The sequence below is a fragment of the Chrysemys picta genome, chromosome 4 (genome assembly GCF_011386835.1).
Source record: "Chrysemys picta bellii isolate R12L10 chromosome 4, ASM1138683v2, whole genome shotgun sequence".
NCBI classification, from domain to species: Eukaryota; Metazoa; Chordata; order Testudines; family Emydidae; genus Chrysemys; species Chrysemys picta.
In genome coordinates, this window is record NC_088794.1 from 26,228,540 (window position 1) to 26,248,041 (window position 19,502).

Genomic DNA, 19,502 nt, shown 5'->3' on the forward strand with positions numbered 1-19,502 from the left:
GTGTGGGCAGTCCAGGGCTGGGACAGCAGCGGGGGCTATAGGTTGGGATTAAGGGGTGTTGGCAGAGCTGGGGGGAACACAGGGCTGGGATTGGAGGGGGCCAAGAGGGGCAAGTTTGAGGTTCATTGGCCCCTCAGTCACACTGCAGTGCCCTCTGAGTCAGGAAAGTATCTCCAGCTTTGATTGTCCCTCTGGGTTAATGATTATCTCCACTATTGAGCACAAAGGGCATCCCAGGAGGGTGGGGAGATATAAAGCAAGAACAAGAGGTTTGTGGGGTCAGATGAAGAGCAAAGGCCTGGATCTCTCACACCCTTCTCTCTCCTGCCACTCTGGCTCATTGCAGACACACCAGGGGGGAACCCTGAAAACTGCTCCATCTCAGTGGGAGCCCTGGAGATTTCCAGCAGACTCAAGGAGCTCACCTTCATTCCTTCCTGTCTGGTAAAAAGACCTTGATTTTCCTCCTGGGCTCAGGAAATGCTCTTACCCGGGGCTAGCTTCTGGAGCCCATCACAGCGGTATCTGAGCTGTCTGGCAGCTGGAGATCTCAAGCAGTGGGGAGCATCCATTCCCTTGAGTTGGGCTGGGAAGGGAGCAGGCTGAATTTCGATGGGATCATGGGCCTCCCACAGCAGATTTCCCTCCCTACTTCCCCAGAGGTGCCCAAATAATTTGTGTAGTGAATGTGCTGCTGAGAGCCATTGAACCAAACTGTAAAACCTGTATATGATGGAAACCACTTCCAGCCATGGACTGCGGTAGTACCCCTAATTCCAGCACCTATGTACTGCCCTCCCTGTCTTCTGAGTTTAGACTCTGGGGAAGTGGTGGAGGTGGGTGTGAGGGAGAGAGAGCTGAGGAAGGCGGGAGTCACGGGGGGCGGGGGATGACATGCGCTGGCTTAGCACAGGGAATCGGGTCTCCTTTAGCAGCTGTGATAGCCGATTACTTAGTGACAATCTGCAGAGTTGGTCCTTTGGTTCAGGTGGGGAGTATATGAGGGGTTTTTTTAGACACCTAAGTCTCTTTGTGAATCCAGCACTTAGCCTCACTGTGCCTCAGTTTCCCCATCTGTATTATGGGGATAATGGTACAATAAAGACAGTGAGGTCCTCCGATACTACAGCAATGGAAGCAATGTAAGTACCTAAGATAGATCCACCTGTGCCTATGTTCAGGGTTAGCACAGTGCCATTGGGCAGAAGCAAGGGTGCCTCAGGGCTGCAGGTGACCGTCACTCAGCTCTCCAGGCTCCATGCCAGCCAGTGGAGCCTGATTTCACCCTAGACGGGAGGGGGGGGGCACAGGAACTGCCAGACTGGAATGGATCAGAGGCAAGGGGATCCATCTAGCCCAGTAGCCCGATGGGGGACAGGCCAGCACCTGATGCTTCAGGGGAAGGTAACCCTGCAGTAACAGATATGAGATAATCTCCCCTGCCCCATCCCTAGCAGCTCTTACCCAGCGCTTCCCATCAGCGGATCTCAAAGCGCTTCACAAAGGAGTAGCTAGAAAGGAGTTTGAAGCCAGAGTGGAGGCAGGGGGTTGTGGGGACTGTGCCTCACCCGCTCAGTACTGGAAGGGCAGGAAATAGCCCTGCCTCGCCCCGTGTTACTCGGGATCCCCGTATTGAGAGGGGCAGAGGAACAGCCCAGCGCCGGGCTGGGGGGAGGATCACGCACATTGGGCGGAGGGGCGGGTCACATGACAGAGGCTGTCTGCGCAGCTGGGAGCTCTGGGGGGCCTGGCCAGCCATGGGGGGAGAGGCGGGGGCACTGAGGGGCCCCAGGGCTGGAGGAAGAGGTGGGGACACTGAAGGGACTCGTGGGGGGACAGGGAGCCTAGTTTTTAGGCTGACCCGAGTGCCCGGGTGCGGGACTCAAAGCTCCTGTAATGACGCCAGCCTTGGAAAGTCAGACCCTGTGCATTTTTGAGGGGTCAGGGAGCTAGGGGCAGGGGTGTGAGGGTGTTGCCGGCACTATGACCTCCAAACAGTCATGTTCCTGCTCCTCTGTCTCTGGTAACAGGGTAGCTGGATTAAGGGAGGACAGGTCTGTAAGGTAACTTCAGGATTTTCTACAAGCTTTGCCTGATACCGAGCAACTCGAGCCTGTGTAAGCCAGAGACCACCCTTAGTATCCAGCACGGCTTGAACCATGTGGGGAGTATACACTTGCACAGCTCCTCCCAGTGTCAATTTCTCAGCTTCCCCAAGCATTAGGGCAGTTGCTGTGACCGCTCGCAAACATGCCGGCCATCCCTTAGCAACTTGATCCAGTTGTTTAGAGAAATATGCCACGGGACGTTTCCAGGTGCGTAATAACTGAGTAAGCACTCCCAGGGCCACTCCTTTCCTTTCATGGACATACAGTTGGAATGGCTTAGAGAGGTCTGGCAGACCCAGGGCTGGAGCTTCCATCAATTTCCTTTTTAAAACCTTAAATGCCTTGTCGGCTTCTGGGGACCAGTGAAAGGGGTCATGATCCGCTCCCTTAACACATTCATACAAGGGTTTAGCCCACAGTCCAAACTCTGGGATCCATATCCTACAGAAGCCTGCCATACCCAGAAATGCCCTGAGCCGCTTACGATTGCTTGGGATAGGAATTTGACAGATAGCTTCCTTTCTTTCATTTGACAGCTGACGTTCCCCCTGCCTTATATAAAATCCTAAGTAGTGAACTTCTGGAAGGGCAATCTGAGCCTTACTCTGTGCTACTCGATATCCTCGGAGTCCAACAAAGTTCAGGAGGCTCACAGTGGCTTTAAGGCAAGAGGTTAGACCCACTGCAGCAATTAACAAGTCATCCACATATTGCAGGAGGAGGACTTTGTCCTCATTGTCCCACTCCTCCAAGTCTCTAGCCAGGGCCTGGCTGAAAAGGGTGGGGGAATTTTTAAATCGCTGAGCCAACACTGTCCAGCAAAGCTGCTTTCTAACCCTCCTTCTGTCCTCCCATTCGAAGGAGAAAATCTCCTGAGACTGGAGGTCAACCGGAATCGTGAAGAAAGCATCCTTTAAATCCAGGACTGAAAAATGGGTGTACTGCCCCCCTACAGAGGCCAACAGTGTATACGGATTTGGAACAAGGGGGTGTAGAGTCTTAACCCGCTCATTAACTGCTCTCAGGTCCTGGACCAGCCGGTATGTGCCATTGGGCTTTTGTACAGGCAAGATAGGAGTGTTCCAAGCTGACTGGCATTCTCGAAGTACCCCACACTTTAGGAACTGGTCTATAGTTTCCTGCAATCCCTCTCTGGCTTCCCTTTTGATCGGATACTGCTTAATTCGCACTGGACCTTTTCCTGGCAAGAGCTGAACAGTAATAGGAGTATGATGGGCTGCCTTTCCTGGGATCCCTGATGCCCATACCAGAGGAAAAACCCGCTTCTCCCATTGACTCCACTCTGGGGCTTGCATGGCTGAGGGCTCAATTGCAAGTGTCATTATCCAGGCATTCTCTGGGGGTAAGGTGAGGCTTATTTCATCTTGAGTGAAATGCAGGGTGGCACCTAAGCGACAAAGCAGATCCCGTCCTAATAGAGGCATTGGACAATCAGGGAGGTAAACCAGTCTGTGAGATAGAGTTCTGTTTCCCAAAGCACATTCCGCTGGGGCATATACTGGGCACTTAGTTCCTTTCCCTGTGGCTCCCACCACAATGAGGGAATCTGCCACAGGCAGCTGAAGGGGTTGGTTTACAGCAGTTCGTGCAGCTCCAGAGTCTATTAAAAAGTCTATGTCTGAATCTCCCACCCGCATTTTTACTCGGGGTTCCGGGGGCAGGATAGTCCGTCTCCCCTGACACCCCTATTCTTGATCCTCCGCTGCCATCATAGGGGTACCTTCCCTTTCGGGGCACTCATTTTTCCAATGTCCCTCCTTTCGGCATATGGCACACTGGTTGCGACCCAGACGCCTTTCCTGTGAGCCAAGGCGCCCACGCCCACGTCCTCTCATTCCCCGGCCCCTTCCACCTTCCTGAAATCTTCCCCTGCCACCAGCCTGTACTGCTGCAACCATCATTTTCACTTGCCTCTTTTCCTTTTCTCCCTCCCTAAGGCTGTAAGCCCTGTTTGCAGTTTCCAAAATCTGTGCCATTGTCATGCCCATCAAATCCTCCTTTTTCTGCAATTTCCTTTTAATATCGGGGCGGCACGGCTGGTAAAGATACCCTTCATAATTGCCTCAGTAGCCTGATCATCAGGGTTTGCATTAGTCGTTGCCTGATAGTATCCCAAATACGCTGCAGAAAAGCAACCGGACTCTCTTTTGGCTCCTGTACTAGCTCATACGGCTTAGCCCAATTGTTATGTCGGACAGCTGAGTGTCGGAGACCATGTAATAGGAGCTCCTTGTATACAGTGAGACAGGTTAGATCCGCCGGCACGTTGGGATTCCACAGGGGGTCTGCTGTAGGGACCTGAACTGCAGCAACAGGAACGTTTGCTGCGTTTGCCTCATGTCTAAGCTGTGCCTCCTCTCGTGCCTTAGACACAACCTGATTACGCTACACCTCAGACAGCAGGGTCCGCATAAGGACATTACAGTCATCCCAGTCAGGCTTATGGCTAGCCAGACACCCTTCAAAGACCGAGATAAACTTGCTTGGATTCGTAGAGAATTCCCCTGCCTGTGCCTTAAAAGCTGCTAGGTCCACTGGGTTAAAAGGCACATGGGTATAAACCTGCATTGTAGTGGCTGGGCGATTTTCTGTTCCAGTACGGGCTAACCGAGTCTCAGTAATCAATGGATAGAATCCCACCGAGGGGGCAATCTCTGGGACCTGAGGCACCCTATCTTTATATGGTGGGGGTGTTGGAGCCGAAGGGGACACCGACTCTGCCATTACAACCGGGGGAGGGTTCTGAGGACTAACATTTACTACCGAACCTGTCGGAGTCAAATTACACTTTTGCAAAAGATCTGATCTATCTCTTAATAACATAAACAACTGTACATACATATGTTCATTCCATTTACCCGTACGCTGACAAAACAAAAGCAATTGAAGGATCGTATTATAATTAAGTGATCCCTCCGGTGGCCACCTTTCCTGGTCCTCTAGCTGATATTGAGGCCAGTCTACTGTACAGAATCTTTTTAATTTACTTTTAACCAACGGATCCGATCCAAACACTTTCCAGTTCACCAGAATGCATTCTAAGGGCGTACACCTTACCCTGCCTGCAGTACTCTGTCCCTGCCCCATACTCTAGGGAGACACTGGGCATCCCCAGGTCAAAACAGGTAAAGTCCCCACTGGACTGTTCCTACCTTATCCAAGGGTCTGGTTCTGCACCGTCGCCCACAGCTGTTTCTCCACTAATCAAGCGCGTTGCACCGTTGTGCCCTCCGGGGTCGACCAAATCACGTCTCCGCCGAGGCCCCCGATGAAGTCACCGGTGCGCGCTGGGCGTCGGTCGTTGCCGTAATCCGTCGGCCGCCAGGAGGGATCCGGGCAAGGCTAAATTTCAGCCTCGAGCCCACCCAGGGACGCCAAGACTGTTGCCGGCACAGGGGCCCGAGGATAGCAACAGTGAGGTTCGGTGCCCGGAGTGCTTCACGCCAATAAACATACCGGGGTGGAGAAACAATCAAAGTTTATTTGAGATCTCAAAGTGGTGCAAGGAGACAGGCAAGTCTCAAATCGAGCACACCAGCAAAAACAGTTTCTCTCTTCTTTATACACTTTACAACTAAGCCCCCCCATCTCCCCCTCTCTATCACTCCCCCACTCCCCCTCCCCTTTCTACCAAAGGCATGTTTATACATTTAAGTAACTAAATCATTCTAAGGCTATAAATCTAGTTTGTTAGTAACTTCTCTCTAAACAGTTATTTGGTCCTGTTTACCCTTAGTTTATTACCCCTTCCTCAGCTCGAAACATGCAAACCTCATCATTATTGTTTGGTACCTGAAATGAGCAAGGTTGTAATTGCTAACTAGCTATTTACACATTCCAATACCTGTCCTTGGTTGTTAAGGTCGATCAGAGTAAAACATGGAAGAACAGAGTTTAAACATGGAAGAACTCTGGCTCAGGCAGGCATAGTAACCCCAACAAGGGTGCTGGCTTTAACTACTCCCTGCCAGTGTCACTGGGGGAGATTCTGGTCTTGCAATCAGTTCCCCGCCCCAAGCTCAGCCACCCCATTTTCACTGCCCCCGGGAGGCAGGGAAACCAGGGCACAGAGAAGGGACAGCTTAGTGCTGCTGGTATTTTCCCTGCCCCCCTCAAACCTTTCCTAGCTTCTCCCATTGATAACAGTCCATCCCCCCATTTCCCTTTCCTCTGTTTTCCTCCCCCCTCTCTGCTCCCCAGACTCCCCCTTTCCCAGGTTCCAAGCCCAGCACCCATCAGCCATGATCCAGCTCCGGGTGACCCCTGAGTCGTCGCTGGCCGACATGCCGGTGAGGATCCACGTCTCCGGCCTAGCGCCCACCCAGCTGGTGACCCTACAGTTGTCGCTGACGGACGAGAGGGGGGTGCACTTCCAGGCCCGAGCCTTCTACCGGGCAGACGAGGCTGGGGAGGTGGACGTGGAGCAGGCGGCTGCCACGGGGGGCGACTACGTGGGTGTCTGGCCCATGGGCCTCTTCTGGTTCCTCAAGCCGGAGAAGCTCTTCCACAGGCTGATGAAACGGGATGTGATGAGCAGCCCCTTTTGCTTCCAACTCGACCTCTTTGACTCCTGCCAGCTTCTTCCCTCACCTCAGGTGGTGCCCCTGGCCACTTGCACCGTGGAGAGGTGGTACGTGGGCCCCGGAGTGGAGCGTGTCCCGATCAAGGAGGGCCGGATCCGAGGGGCCCTATTCCTGCCCCCTGGTGAGGAAACTGGCTCATCGCATCCCTGCCTCTTGCATCCCTTATCCCTGTTCTCCCTTCCCAGCCCAGCCTGGTGTCCCTTTCCCACCTCTCTCTGGTGCTTGTCTTGCCCTGTTTGCCATGCACAAGATCCTCTTGTACCCCTCACCCCTAGGGTCAGTCTCCCTGCAATAGGGCATGACCATCAGGTAAGCTCATTGCAGACTCTGTCCTCCTCCCCGGTGTCCCAACAGGGCCAACAGCTTGTCCCCCTTTCCTCTGTCACAGCACCCCCTGCTGGAGAGGGCGGGGTGGGACAGCTGCAGGCTCCCTCCCCTCCATGGTGTCACAGAAATGCCACCCACTGACACATCAACATTTGTATTCAGCATAAAGCCAGACTCTCCCTGTTCTCTTCCTAAATCACCCTGATTCCCTGCCATAGTGAATAACAAGCCCTTCCTGGTTGCTGAAGCAGATGTCTGGGGTCCCACTGCAACAAGCTCATCTGGAGGCCGTCCATTCCGCAGGCCTGGTTGGGGGAGTAGCTCGTTGCTTTTAGCTCAGCTAGTTTGGCTGCACAGCCCTGCAGCGATCACAGGCTGTTGGTTTCCCTGGACCAAAGATTGGGTTTAGGTGGAGCTTATAAATGCATTTAGCTTTTTATCGGTAAACATCAGTAAACATTGATTTCACCAGACACATACAAACTGACAGAAAATTATTTCCATCGATAATAATCCAAGTTTGCTGATAAACAAAGTAAGACAAATGCTGGCTGAGAACAGTAGAGTTTGATTAAAGGATAGCGACTGTATAGTCTGATGTCATGTTGATAGTTTGTATTTTAACGGTTGTAAAGTTTTAACTTTTTAAATCTCAATATCTGCTGCCGTTAAATAATTATTGTCTGACCCCTCTCCCCATAATTTTCCAGAACAGTGAACATTTTGATCGATAAAATTTTTTAAACATGCTTGAAATCCATAATTTTTGCACAACTGTGAAAATTTAAATCAATAAAAATAGAAAAAATGCTTAAAAATAAACATCAATATTACCCTGTTTCCCCGAAAATAAGACATCCTCCGAAAATAAGGCCTACTTACAGTTTTGCCTCTCGTTGTAATATAAGGCATCCCCCCGATAATAAGACCTCCCCGATAATAAGGCATCCACCGATAATAAGGCATTTTTCATTTCTGAAAAATAAGACATCCCCTGAAAATAAGACCTAGCGCATCTTTGGGAGCAAAAATTAATATAAGACACTGTCTTATTTTCGGGGAAACAGGGTATCTATTGAAATTATAAAAAAGAATTCTCCCCCCCACCCCGCCACTTATGACAGCTTCGAGGCTCATCAAGAAGTTAATTCTCTTTAGAGCCAATTCTCAGAGGATCAAATACAACGAAAACTTCCAAACTAATCACTCGGCCCCTCAGAAAAAACAGAGGTTGCCAACTCCAGGTGTTCAAAAATCACCAGATTGGCTTAAAAATCTTGAGATTTGAAAAATAATAACTATAGGGTTCTTTCTGTTGGGCATCTGCTTTCTGAGCATCTATGGGTCACATTTAACATTTCTCCAACAATGGGAGCTAGAAACTATTTTTTAAAGAAAATGAAAGCTGTGATCCTCAGGAGCATTAAAGAAAATCCCCAAATCTCACGAGACCTCAAGATGAAATGGTGAGAGTTGGCAATAGTCCTGTGGTGTTGGCTTCAACACATGAACGACAGGAATATGGAGTTCCTTAAGAGGCAGTGGCCCAGATCAACAAAGGTATTTAGGCCTCTAACTTCCATTGATATCCAGTTCAATGGAAGACTTTTGCACAAGTGAAATAGATTCCTGTTCCTGTGATCCTCCCTCTCTATTGAGCCCTAGTTTGCCTTGGAAAACAAGCTAAGCCCTTAGCCCTGGGGTCGCCATAACTAACTGCTGTGTTTTTCCCTTTCTCCACAATGCCTCTCTCCCCCGTTCTCTGCAGGGCCAGGCCCCTTTCCGGGGGTGATCGACATGTTTGGCGGGGCCGGCGGGCTCATTGAGTTCCGAGCCAGCCTGCTCGCCAGCCGGGGCTACGCCGTACTGGCGCTGGCGTTCTTTGGCTATGACGACCTGCCACGGGTGCTGGCAGAGGTAGACCTGGAGTATTTCGAGGAAGCAGCCAACCTGCTCTTGAAACACCCCAAGGTATGTCCCACTCTTTCACTAGGGTCCCTTCACAGCCACTGGATCAGGGGCTCCAGCCTAGATATCGGACATGTAGCAGGTCCTGGCTACGACTCTCACCCATGGGATCTACCCCTCCCTGGTGTCACAGCGCCCCCTGCTGGGGAGGATGGAGCTGGGCAGTGCAGGCTCCTCCCTCAGGGTCACATTGCCCCTTGCTAAGGAAGGCGGGGCTGGGCAGTGCAGGCTCCTCCCCCTCCATGGTGTCACAGCGCCCCCTGCTGGGGAGGATGGGGCTAGGCAATATAGGTTCCTGCCCCACCCTGGTGTCCCAGCACCACCACTGGGGAGGACAGGGCTGGGCAGTGCAGGTTCCTGCCCCAGGGTCATAGTGCCGGGATTGGCTAGTGCAGGCTCCATCTTCTTCTGTGTCACAGCGCCTCCTGCAGGCTCCTCCTGGTCCCATCCTGTGCTGGCTCCAAATTGCCGATTCCCAGGCTGTTGGCATGATTGTTCCAATGTGGCTCCTCGTGGGTTTTTCAGGTGAAAGGCCCAGGCCTCGGAGTGATCGGGGTGTCCAAAGGGGCCGAGGTCACGCTGGCCATGGCTGCCTTCTTAGAGCAGGTGGTGGCTGCCGTCTGGATCAATGGCACAGGATTCCTGAATGGCACACCACTGCGTTACAAAGGGGTCCACATCCCCCACATCCCCTACTGCCCTGAGCGGCTGCTCATCACAGAGATGGGGGTCCTGGACAACTACCACGTCTTCAAGGACCCCCGGGACCCGGCCCACGCAGCTGCCGCCATCCCTGTGGAGAAGGCTCAAGGGGAGGTGCTCTTCGTGGTGGGAGAAGCCGACCGCAATTTTAACAGCAAACTGTTTGCTGAGATGGCCATAGAGAGGATGAAGAGCCACGGGAAGAAGAACTACACCCTGCTCTCGTACCCCGGAGCCGGGCACCTGATCGAACCGCCGGGGTCCCCACTGTGCAGCATCTCACTGATCCGGGGGAGCCCCAAACCTGTGCACTGGGGGGGTGAGCCAGAGCCCCATGCCAAAGCTCAGGAGCATTCCTGGCAGGAGATCCTGAACTTCCTTGACCGCTGTCTCGTATCCCCCAGCAACCTGTAACAGCCAAGGGAGTGGGGGGCCAGGGGGACCCCCTCCTGCCAGGCTGGGGGAGCTCCTCCCATCCCCCCAGCCTGATCAACATAATAAATACTGAGAACATAGAAAGAATCTGTGAGAAGCTTCCAGGGGAGCACTGGGGATGGGGGTGGGGGCAAGGGCAAGTGCCCACACAAGGAAGCAGGCTGGCCTGCTGCTTAAGTCACTGCCCTGGATTTGGGAGACCTAGGCTCAAGTCTCAGCCCTGCTGCTGACACCGTGGGTGGGTCACTGAATCTTTCTAAGCCTCTGTTCCCTGTCTGTAAAATGGGGATAATGCTTCTCCCATGTCTGCGTACACAGCAAGCTCATCGATGGAATGAGCAGCTCTTAGTGTGTGTGTGGTGCCCAGCTCACGGAGCCTGGCTCAGAGTCTGAAGTGCTACTGGAATCTTAGCTGGTAAAGAGGGCTATGTAGGGGAGGGCACAACTTTGAAGGGAGAAGGGGACACCCTGCATTTATAGGCAGGGGAATCCACAGGAGATAATTAGTTTAGATACAAGAGAACAGGTATCCCTCATTAGGTTATAACTAAGGCTAAGATTTTTTCACAGATATTTTTAGTAAAAATCACAGCCCGGTCACAGGCAATAAAGAAAAATTCACAGAAGCCTGTGACCTGTCCCTGACTTTTACTAAAATTATCCATCACAAAATGGGGAGCCGCTACACAGCTGCAGGGGCCTGGCAGGGAGCTCTGGGGGCCCCCCACCATCCATGGGGGCTCAGAGTTCCAGGGTCCCCCTCCTCCGCACCTCTGAGCTGTGGGGTTCCCCATTGCCAGAGGCTGAGAGCTGTGGGGGCCAGCCAGAAGCTGCAGGGTCCCCACTCACTCATTTGGAGCTCCCCTGCGCCCCTGGTGGCGAGGAGCTGCAGGGTACCCTGTGCCCAGCGGCAGGCGGGTGTTGCAGGGAGCTGTGAGGGTCCCCCCACCGCCCGCAACAGCCAGTAGCTGCAGGGACACAGCCTCCCACGGTGGCTGGGAGCAGCTGGGTCTCCTCTGCCACCTGTGATGGCCGGGAGCTGCGGGGTCCCCCACCACCCACGGCAGCTGGACGCTGCAGGGTCCCCCCACTGCCTCGGAGCTCTGGGGCCCCGCTGCCTTCGGTGGCAGGGGTACCCTGCAGTTCCTTGCCACTCTGGGTGGCGGTGGGACTCGTCAGCTCCCAGCCACTTTGGGCTAAAGTCACGGAGGTCTTCGTAGCCTTAGTTATAACAAGTTCAAAGTGAATTAAACTGCAGCCATTGCACCAGATATTACGTTGGATCTTCTGATGTCCTCACCCTGCCCTCTTAGCTCCCAGAGAAAAGCTTGGTTACTGCACATCCACGGCTGCTTGGTTTCCAAGGTGATTCACTGAAAATGATGTTAAAGTGAGACGGCCCCATTGTGTCATGATAATTTACAGAAAACAATCTCATCATCATGGCTGTGAATTAACTGCCACGCTAGCCTGGGGAACAGCCATCATTGTCTCCTGCGGCTAAACGCCGGCCCTGCAGAGCTAAGAGCAGGAGCCTGAATGGCTTGAGTTCCTTGCTGTAACTGAGATGGAGCCTCAGACAATCAAGCACAAAGAGGGGTGCGGGGGTGTCATACTCAGTGAATAATGGGCTATGTCTAGGCTGAGGGGGCCATATACCCTTGTACAAAGGGGCAGCCTTTCTCGTTGCCCTTCTTCATATCCGTATCCCATGAGCTTTCGCTGCAACATAAATCCATGAGACACAGACTGTGCTCCAGGTTGGGCGTGATACTGATTGAGGAGGATTAGGGGAATAATCCTTGTGTTTTAAAGGCCCCAGCCCAGGCTTTCACCATAGAAGGGTGACACAGACTGTTCATGTCACTTCACCCTTCACTAAGTAGCACCTAACATTACTCCTCACATCCAGTTGTGCCCCTGGGGTGGATTAGGCTCAAACAGTGATGAGCTATTCTGCTGTGGGGGGAGCAAATTAATGAGCCTTGGGGCTGATTAGAAAGGAGCATTTGTTAAAGGGGCATTGTCCTGTTGAAAAAAATCCTACCTGAAAAGCCACACAAATATCCTTCGCTATGTTCACGTTAGTTCTTCTGACAGAAATTTTTTTTAAGCATTTAACTGATTCAGCAACAGGACGTTAACTTACTTACTTTTTCTGTCCTTTTGCTAAATGACAATAGGCTCATCAGCTTCCGGGCTGTGGGTTGTCAGTGTCTGGTCAATTTCATCTCCCTCTCTTGTGCTAGCACAAAGTCTGACTCAGTTATAACTGCAAAAGTCGGGGGACCAGCACCATTAACATTTAAATGTGACCTTGGATCTGGGCTGATGATAGTACAGTCCCAGGGTTTAACCCAGTTCCAGGGGCACAGAGCTGTGCATGACACAGCTGAGAAGGGGTGGGGCAAGCTGGCTTTAAGCCACCTTTGCATTCTGCCGGCCCTCAGAGCTGCCAAGGGCAGATTTGACCCCTAGCATAATTTGGAGAAATCTCAGGACAGTTCTTAAATTCTGCTGGCTTGGTATGATCCCCAAGGGCCTGCTATGCCAGCCATGGATTGTTGAAACACAGTGCACTATGTTCCATCAATGGCCACTAGCCAGTATGGGCAGGGATGGTGTCCCTAGCCTCTGCTTGCCAGAAGCTGGGAATGGGCGACAGGAAAGGGATCAGTTGATGATTACCTGTTCTGTTCATTCCCTCTGGGGCACCTGGCATTGGCCACTGTCGGAATACAGGATACTGGGCTAGATGGACCTTTGATCTGACTCGGTATGGCTGTTTTTATGTACTATGAATGTACCCACTCCATGCTGGGGAGAAGGGTAGCATGAGTTCAAAGCAATAATCATGAAGTATTATTTACACCTTCACCTAACACATGAGCTAGGGGGTCACCCAATGCAATCAATAGGCAGCAGGTTTAAAACCAACAAAAGGAAGTATTTCACACGATGCACAGTCAAGATGTGGAACTCCTTGGCGGGGGATGTTGTGAAGGCCAAAACTAATGGGTCAAAAAAGAATTAGAAAAGTTCATAGAGGATAGGTCCATCAATGGCTGTTAGCCAGGATGGGCAGGGATACAACCCCATGCTCTGGGTGTTCCTAGCCTCTGACTGCCAGACTCTGAGTGGATGCCAGGCAGGCCCACCAATGGGGGCGTGAGGGGGCAAAAGGGGCAATTGTCCAGGGGCCCGGGTGATTTAAAAGGGCCCAGGGCTGCAGGGCTCCTAGGCATAGGCACCAAGTGGGTGCTGAGCACCCACCGACGGGCCCCTTCCCCCCCCCGAGCCTCCCACCAGCAGCAGCCCCATCAATCAGCTTGTCCCCCTTCCACCCAGTACCTCCCGCCCGCCACCATCAGCTGTTTGGCGGCATGCGGAAGGCGCTGGGCGGAGGGAGAGGAGCAGGGGTGGGGAGGGGGTGGGCCTGGGCGACTTATGGCTCAGATGCCAGGAGTGGAAGGAGCAGGACCAGCCCCTTCCAGCCGCTGAGACACTCCTCTGCAGCCCTGCGCGGCGGCTGCCTTAGAGAGCCTGACCGGGGAGGTCACTTCCATTTCCTGCCCGGGCTCGGGTGCCGGGGTCCCCAGCAGCTGAGCCGGGCGGGGAGTGGAAGCCACCTCCTCCTCAGCCAGGTATCTCAGGCAGCTGCGGGGCAGGGCTGCAAAGCAGCGACCGGGAGGATCCGGGGTTTTAAGGGGCTCTCTCCTGCTCCCCGACGGGACTCCTGCCCACCAGGGTGAGTGGCAGAAAGTGCCAGGGGGGTGGGGTAGGCGCAGCGGGAGGACAAAGTGCCCCCCCCCCGCAGGTAACATGGGGTGAGGAGAGCACGGTGCCCCTGGGCTGGGCAGGGAGTAGACACATGGCCTGCCCTTTAGATTGTGCCCCCCCCACTATAGGGAGGCACCAGTTATATATGGGGCGCCCTCGGGGGACGGGGCGGAACAGGGATGGGAAGAGGTGGGATGGGGGTGGGGCATTGGGGGAAGGGGCCTAGGACAAAGCGGGGGATCAAGCACCCCCCGGGAAATCTGGAAGTTGGTGCCTATGCTCCTAGGCATGTGCGGGGTGGTACCGGCAGCGGCAAAGGCTGCCGGGCAGGCATGTGGAAGCCCTGGCCGTGCCAGAAGAGCATGCCCAGCAGAGCAGCCGGTAGCAGCTCGCTGGGCACCAGCGGGGACCCATTGACTGTTCTGCCCTGGGGCCCAGAATTGCTGTCGGTGGGCCTGAGGGTATGGCTCACTCGATAAATTGCCTGTTCTGTTCATTCCCTTCTTAGCACCTGGCACCGGCCACTGTCAGAAGAAAGGGTACAGGGCTAGATGGACCATTGGTCTGACCAGTATGGCTATTCTGATATAATCGATGTGGGAGATGGATTCTGAACAAGCACAACCAGTAATGCCTTTCCCAAGAGTGCAGGTGGAAATTCCCCACATAATAACAGAGCTATGGGCAAGACAGCAGAGTCAGGGAATGAGCTGATCCCAGTTCACATGGCTCGCAGCCCACCTGATCCCATTGAGGTCAGTTGGATTCTGCTCTGAACATGGCCCATGGGATCTGAGGTCCTGGAGGAAACTTCTGGGCCCATCAGATCCCAAGCTGGTGTAGCTCTGAGCTGGGCGTTGCCAAAGACCCCTGACAAAACCACTGACACACTGTTATCTTCTATCATATAGTCTAGGCTAGTCCGGTGGCTGTCCCAGAAAGTCTGTGTTGCTCCCGTCCCATGTCAGACCAAAACCCTAGGCAGGATAATGGGAATAAACATGGTTGATCTCAACTCCTGCTTTCCTTAAGGAAAAATTCCTCTCTGGGGGTTTGCTGGGTGGGAGATTTCTGGCTCTGAATGCAGCTTCTCCAGTCTGTCAGGAAGTCCCTCTGAGAAGAAGCCCCGAGTGACCAGTCATCACTCACAGACCCATGAGACCCACCTGAACTCTAAATTCCCCCATTCTGAGCCTGGAGTGCAACTGATTCCCTGCTTTTCCCCTTGCTCAGTCTCTACTAACTTCCCAATCCCTCCCCACTGGCCTCTAGCCCACCTGTCACCCTCCAACTCCTGTGCTGCCCTCCCAGCCAGCTGCCATTTCCTTGTCATCCTAGATCGGCTTGGATGGGGTGGCATAGTGCCCCCTTTTGTAATGTTCTGGAACCTGCCCACCTGGTTACCCCTGTTGCAATGTGCTGGGACTCCAGGTTGGTAGCCACGCCCCCTCCCAGCCCCAGCCCCCCCCTTTGTTGCTATAGCACCCCTTCTTTTAATGTTCCGGAATCCTTCCATCTCGTTGCCACAGTCACCCCATTAAAATATCAGGGGAAGGAGTTTTTATCTCAGCTGTGGTTGACATGAAGGGAGCTGCTCGGTGTTCTCTGGTCCAATGTCATCTGCAGAGTGGGTCACCGCGAAGCAGGGCCGGCTCCAGGCACCAGCGTAGGAAACAGGTGCTTGGGGCGGCCAATTCAAAGGGGCGGCACTCCCGTCCAGCATCGGGGCAGCACGTCCAGGTCTTTGGCGGCAATTCGGCGGCGGGTCCCTCATTCCCTCTCTTCCACTTTGAGCTGCCGCCAAATTGCCGCCGAAGAGGAAGAACCAGCTGCCTAGGGTTACCATATTTAAAAAAAAAAAAGAGGACACTCCACGGAGCCCTGGCCCTGCCCCTTTCCCACCCCAGCACTGCCCCAACCCCGCCCCTTCCCCGCCCCAACTCTGCCCATTCCCCGCCCCTTCCCCAAAGTCCCCACCCTAACTCCCCCTCCTCCCTCCCAGCCACACGAAAAGGGCTGCCCCAGCGCTACCGGCTTCACGGTTTGCCGGGCAGCTTCCAGACCCTGAGCCCCCGGCCGGCGCTTTCCCAGCGCAGCTGAAGCCCGGGAGGGGAAGCGCCCAGCCGGGGGCGCAGGGTCTGGAGGCTGCCCGGCAAACCGTGAAGCCGGTAGCGCTCGGGCTTCGGACAGCCCCCATGCCTCCGGACCCTGCGCCCCCAGCCGGGCACTTCCCCTCCCGGGCTCCTGCAGCTGTGCTCCTCCCCTGACTCTTCGGCTCTGTTTAAGAGCCGAGCTGCCCGAGTGCTACTGGCTTCAGGCAGCCCCCATGCCTCTGGACCCTGCACCCCCGGAGCCCGGGAGGGGAAGTGCCCGGCCGGCAGCTCAGGGTCCGGAAGCATGGAGGCTGCCTGAAGCCGGTAGCGCTCGGGCAGCTCGGCTCTTAAACAGAGCCGAAGAGTCAGGGGAGGAGCACAGCAGCCGCGGGAGGGGAAGTGCCCGGCCGGCGGTATTTTTCCCGGACATGTTCGGCTTTTTGGCAATTCCCCCCGAACGGGGGGTTGATTACCAAAAAGCCAGACATGTCCGGGAAAAACCAGACGTATGGTAACCCTACCGCTGCCGACGTGCCGCTGAAGAAGCCGAAGTGCCACCACTTGTCTTTTTTTTTTTTTTATTTTGCTGCTTGGGGCAGCAGAAAAGCTGGAGCCGGCCCTGCCGCGAAGTGAGCCTTCACTCATTCTGAAACTGAAGCTAGTGTAGACGGCAGCTGTTTTCTGAACAAGGACCCAAGCCTGGCAAACACTTAACCATAAGCATCGAATTCAGTGGCACAACTCGTGCTTCAAGTCAAGCATGTGCTTATGCATTTTATTGGCTCCTGGCCCAAAAGGGGTTTCCCATAGTCAGCTCCTGACATGAGCTCTGTGACCCCTGCTGGCTTCCCATCAATTTCCAGCAGGCATTTAAGATGTTGGCTTGAGGTGTAAAGCATGCTCTGTGTCCAATTCAACTGCATGCCCCAGCTAATGCAGCAGCAGCTGGGAAGTGATACGTTTTCTGGCAATATGTCATTTGGCCACTGGATGTCTCTGTGTGTTCTGTAGACTTCCAGATGCAGAGCCTGGTTCTCATTTAATGATATTCCCTGCTCTTGTCTAGAGCTCTTCATCTCAAAGCACTTTACAAAGAAGGCCAGGAGCATTATTCTCATTGCACAGATGGGGAAATTGAGGAACCAGGAGGTGAAGGCCCCGATTGGGAGTTTGGTGCCTAAATACGTTTGAGCAGCTGAGCTAGAGTAACTGGCCCAGGATCCCTGCAGGCCAGCAACAGAGCTGGGAATAGAAACCAGGTCTCCTGAGCCAGTGCGCTATCCACTAGGCCACTCTGTGCCAACCAGTCTCATTGCTGCCCCATGCACCCCCAGCTATCCCAGTTCTGGACCCCAATACAGCTTGGGCCTGTTCTGCGCTGGGGCCCTCTCAGGGCTCTGGGAATTCAGTGCTATTTTGAGTTTTACATAAGCACTTGTTATGTTTGGGGTGGGAAGTGGAGCCGCTGAAAATTCCTGGATGGGGCAAGATTACCTCCTGCCCCTGTTGCAAATCCCCCATAAGAACATAAGAACGGCCATACTGGGTCAGACCAATGGTCCCTCTAGCCCAGTATCCTGTCTTTGGACAGTGGCCAATGCCAGGTGCTTCAGAGGAAATGAACAGAACAGTCAATCATCAAGCGATCCATCCCCTGTCACCCACTCCCAGCTTCTGGCAGTCAGAGGCTGCGGCCCTGACCATCCTGGCTATTAGCCTGTGATGGGTTAGACCCCCCATCCGGGATGCCACCTGATGTGCTGGGGTCTCACTGAGCCCACCCGTTCCACCAGCCTGGGCTTCCTCACCCTGTCTATGCTGTGCCAGGCCCTCAAGCCTTCTCTAGAACACACACACCAGTAAGGCCACACCCAGCTGCAGACACAGACTGAAATCAGCTCTGTGTGAGAGGATTCAGCTCGGAGGTTCACCCCGCATGCACGTGCACACCCCCTTTGGGGACTAAACCCAAAATAATATTGTCTTGCACTATATAGAAAAATCTGCACAGCGCAAGCTCATAAAAATTGCCCTCTCCCTCAATGTGGAGAGAGATATGCACAGCTGCTTGCCCCCTGCCCCAGACATGAATTGCACAAACTGGGTTATGTTATAAACAAGAAATAAGTTTAATAACTACAAAAGGTAAATTTTAAGTGATTATAAGGGATAGCAAACAGTACAAAGCAGATTACTGAGCAAATCAAACAAAACACACAAACTAAGTTAATACATTCAAGAAACAGGTTACAAAATGTAATTACTCACCCTAAATGTTGTTTTAAGCAAGTCACAGTGTTTCTGGAGTTCCAGCACTGAATGCAGCATGTCTGATTACCAGCCTTGGGGACAGGTGGCGTACATGTGCATTCGGTGCAAGGAGCTCTTGGCCCTCAGAGACCAAGTACAGGCTCTTACTATTCACACATAGAATCTCTATCCATAGAAATTCCATGGCAGTGGTTTCCAAAACTTTTTAACGTTACCCTTGTCTTTGGCCAAACCCCTCCCCGAGCTGTGGTTGGGAGCTGGGGCCAGGAACAGGGCTGGGGTGCCACAGGTGGGGGCCAGGGGATGCAGGCGGGGCCGGGCCAGAAGCGGAGCCACGGCTGGGGGTGGGGCTGGGAGCTGGGGCCGGAGCAGAGGTGAGGGCAGAGAGGGGCTGGGTGGCATTCCCTCCCTGCCCCCTGTGGGGGCTGGCCTGGGGCTGCACCCCTCCCCCAAATGTTAATAAACTGGATAGTCCCCATTCTGCTACTGGACTTCTGCCTGCATTTTTGTCGGGTTTTGGTTTGGGGGTGGGGGTCTTTATCGGTCTACGTCTAGAGAATGTTCATCAGGTGTATCTGGCTCTCCCATTCCCTCTCTAAACTCCCCCACAAAACTCCTCTGTTAGCGCCTCCTGTTCCCCCTTCATTAGCTTCCTGATCTTTATAGTTCAGCGTATTTGCAGGAAGCCCAGAGCTTTCCATTAACGAGAAGACGTGACTGTCAGCAGCTGGGACTTTTGAAAATCGTTAGCCATCGATGGATATCTGTACACAGTGTAAATAAAGGCTTTGGAAGATGTAAAGGGCAGGGGAACATTCCTTTATGATCAAGAAAATAAGTCTGCATTCCAGGTTTGTGATGTCATCCCATTTTGTTTGAGCAGTTATGACTCAGGAACGATATAACCCAGGGGGAGGGAGGGAGGGGTTTCCTAAGGTTCCATGCAAACTTGTCACTTTCACTTTTCAAGGCGATTGCAAAGTTGTCTGTGCTCAGAGACATGGAGTGATGAAAAGGCCGAGGGTGAAATTATGGCCCTACTGAAATCAATGGCAAGGATCCCCTGGAGTTCAGTGGGGCCAGGATTTCACCCCTGAAGTCAAGTCCAGGGAAGCTCAGATTTTAACAATGGGAAATGGAGGCATCTTTATTCCTGGTGGGTGTGAGACGAGCATGGGCCTCTTGGGAGGGGAGGAGAGACGGTGCATGAGGGT

At 53.5% G+C, this 19,502-nt stretch overlaps 1 protein-coding gene across 1 annotated transcript; it reads left to right on the top strand.

The window, feature by feature from the left end:
- Positions 1-258: 258 nt before the first annotated feature.
- Positions 259-10,231, top strand: LOC101932563 (acyl-coenzyme A amino acid N-acyltransferase 1-like). The gene is made up of 4 exons (XM_005309633.4): positions 259-444; positions 6,330-6,833; positions 8,808-9,010; positions 9,533-10,231. The coding sequence occupies exons 2-4, from the start codon at positions 6,371-6,373 to the stop codon at positions 10,121-10,123; spliced, it is 1,257 nt and encodes a 418-aa protein (XP_005309690.1). The 5' UTR covers positions 259-444; positions 6,330-6,370; the 3' UTR covers positions 10,124-10,231.
- The last annotated feature ends 9,271 nt before the right edge of the window (positions 10,232-19,502 follow it).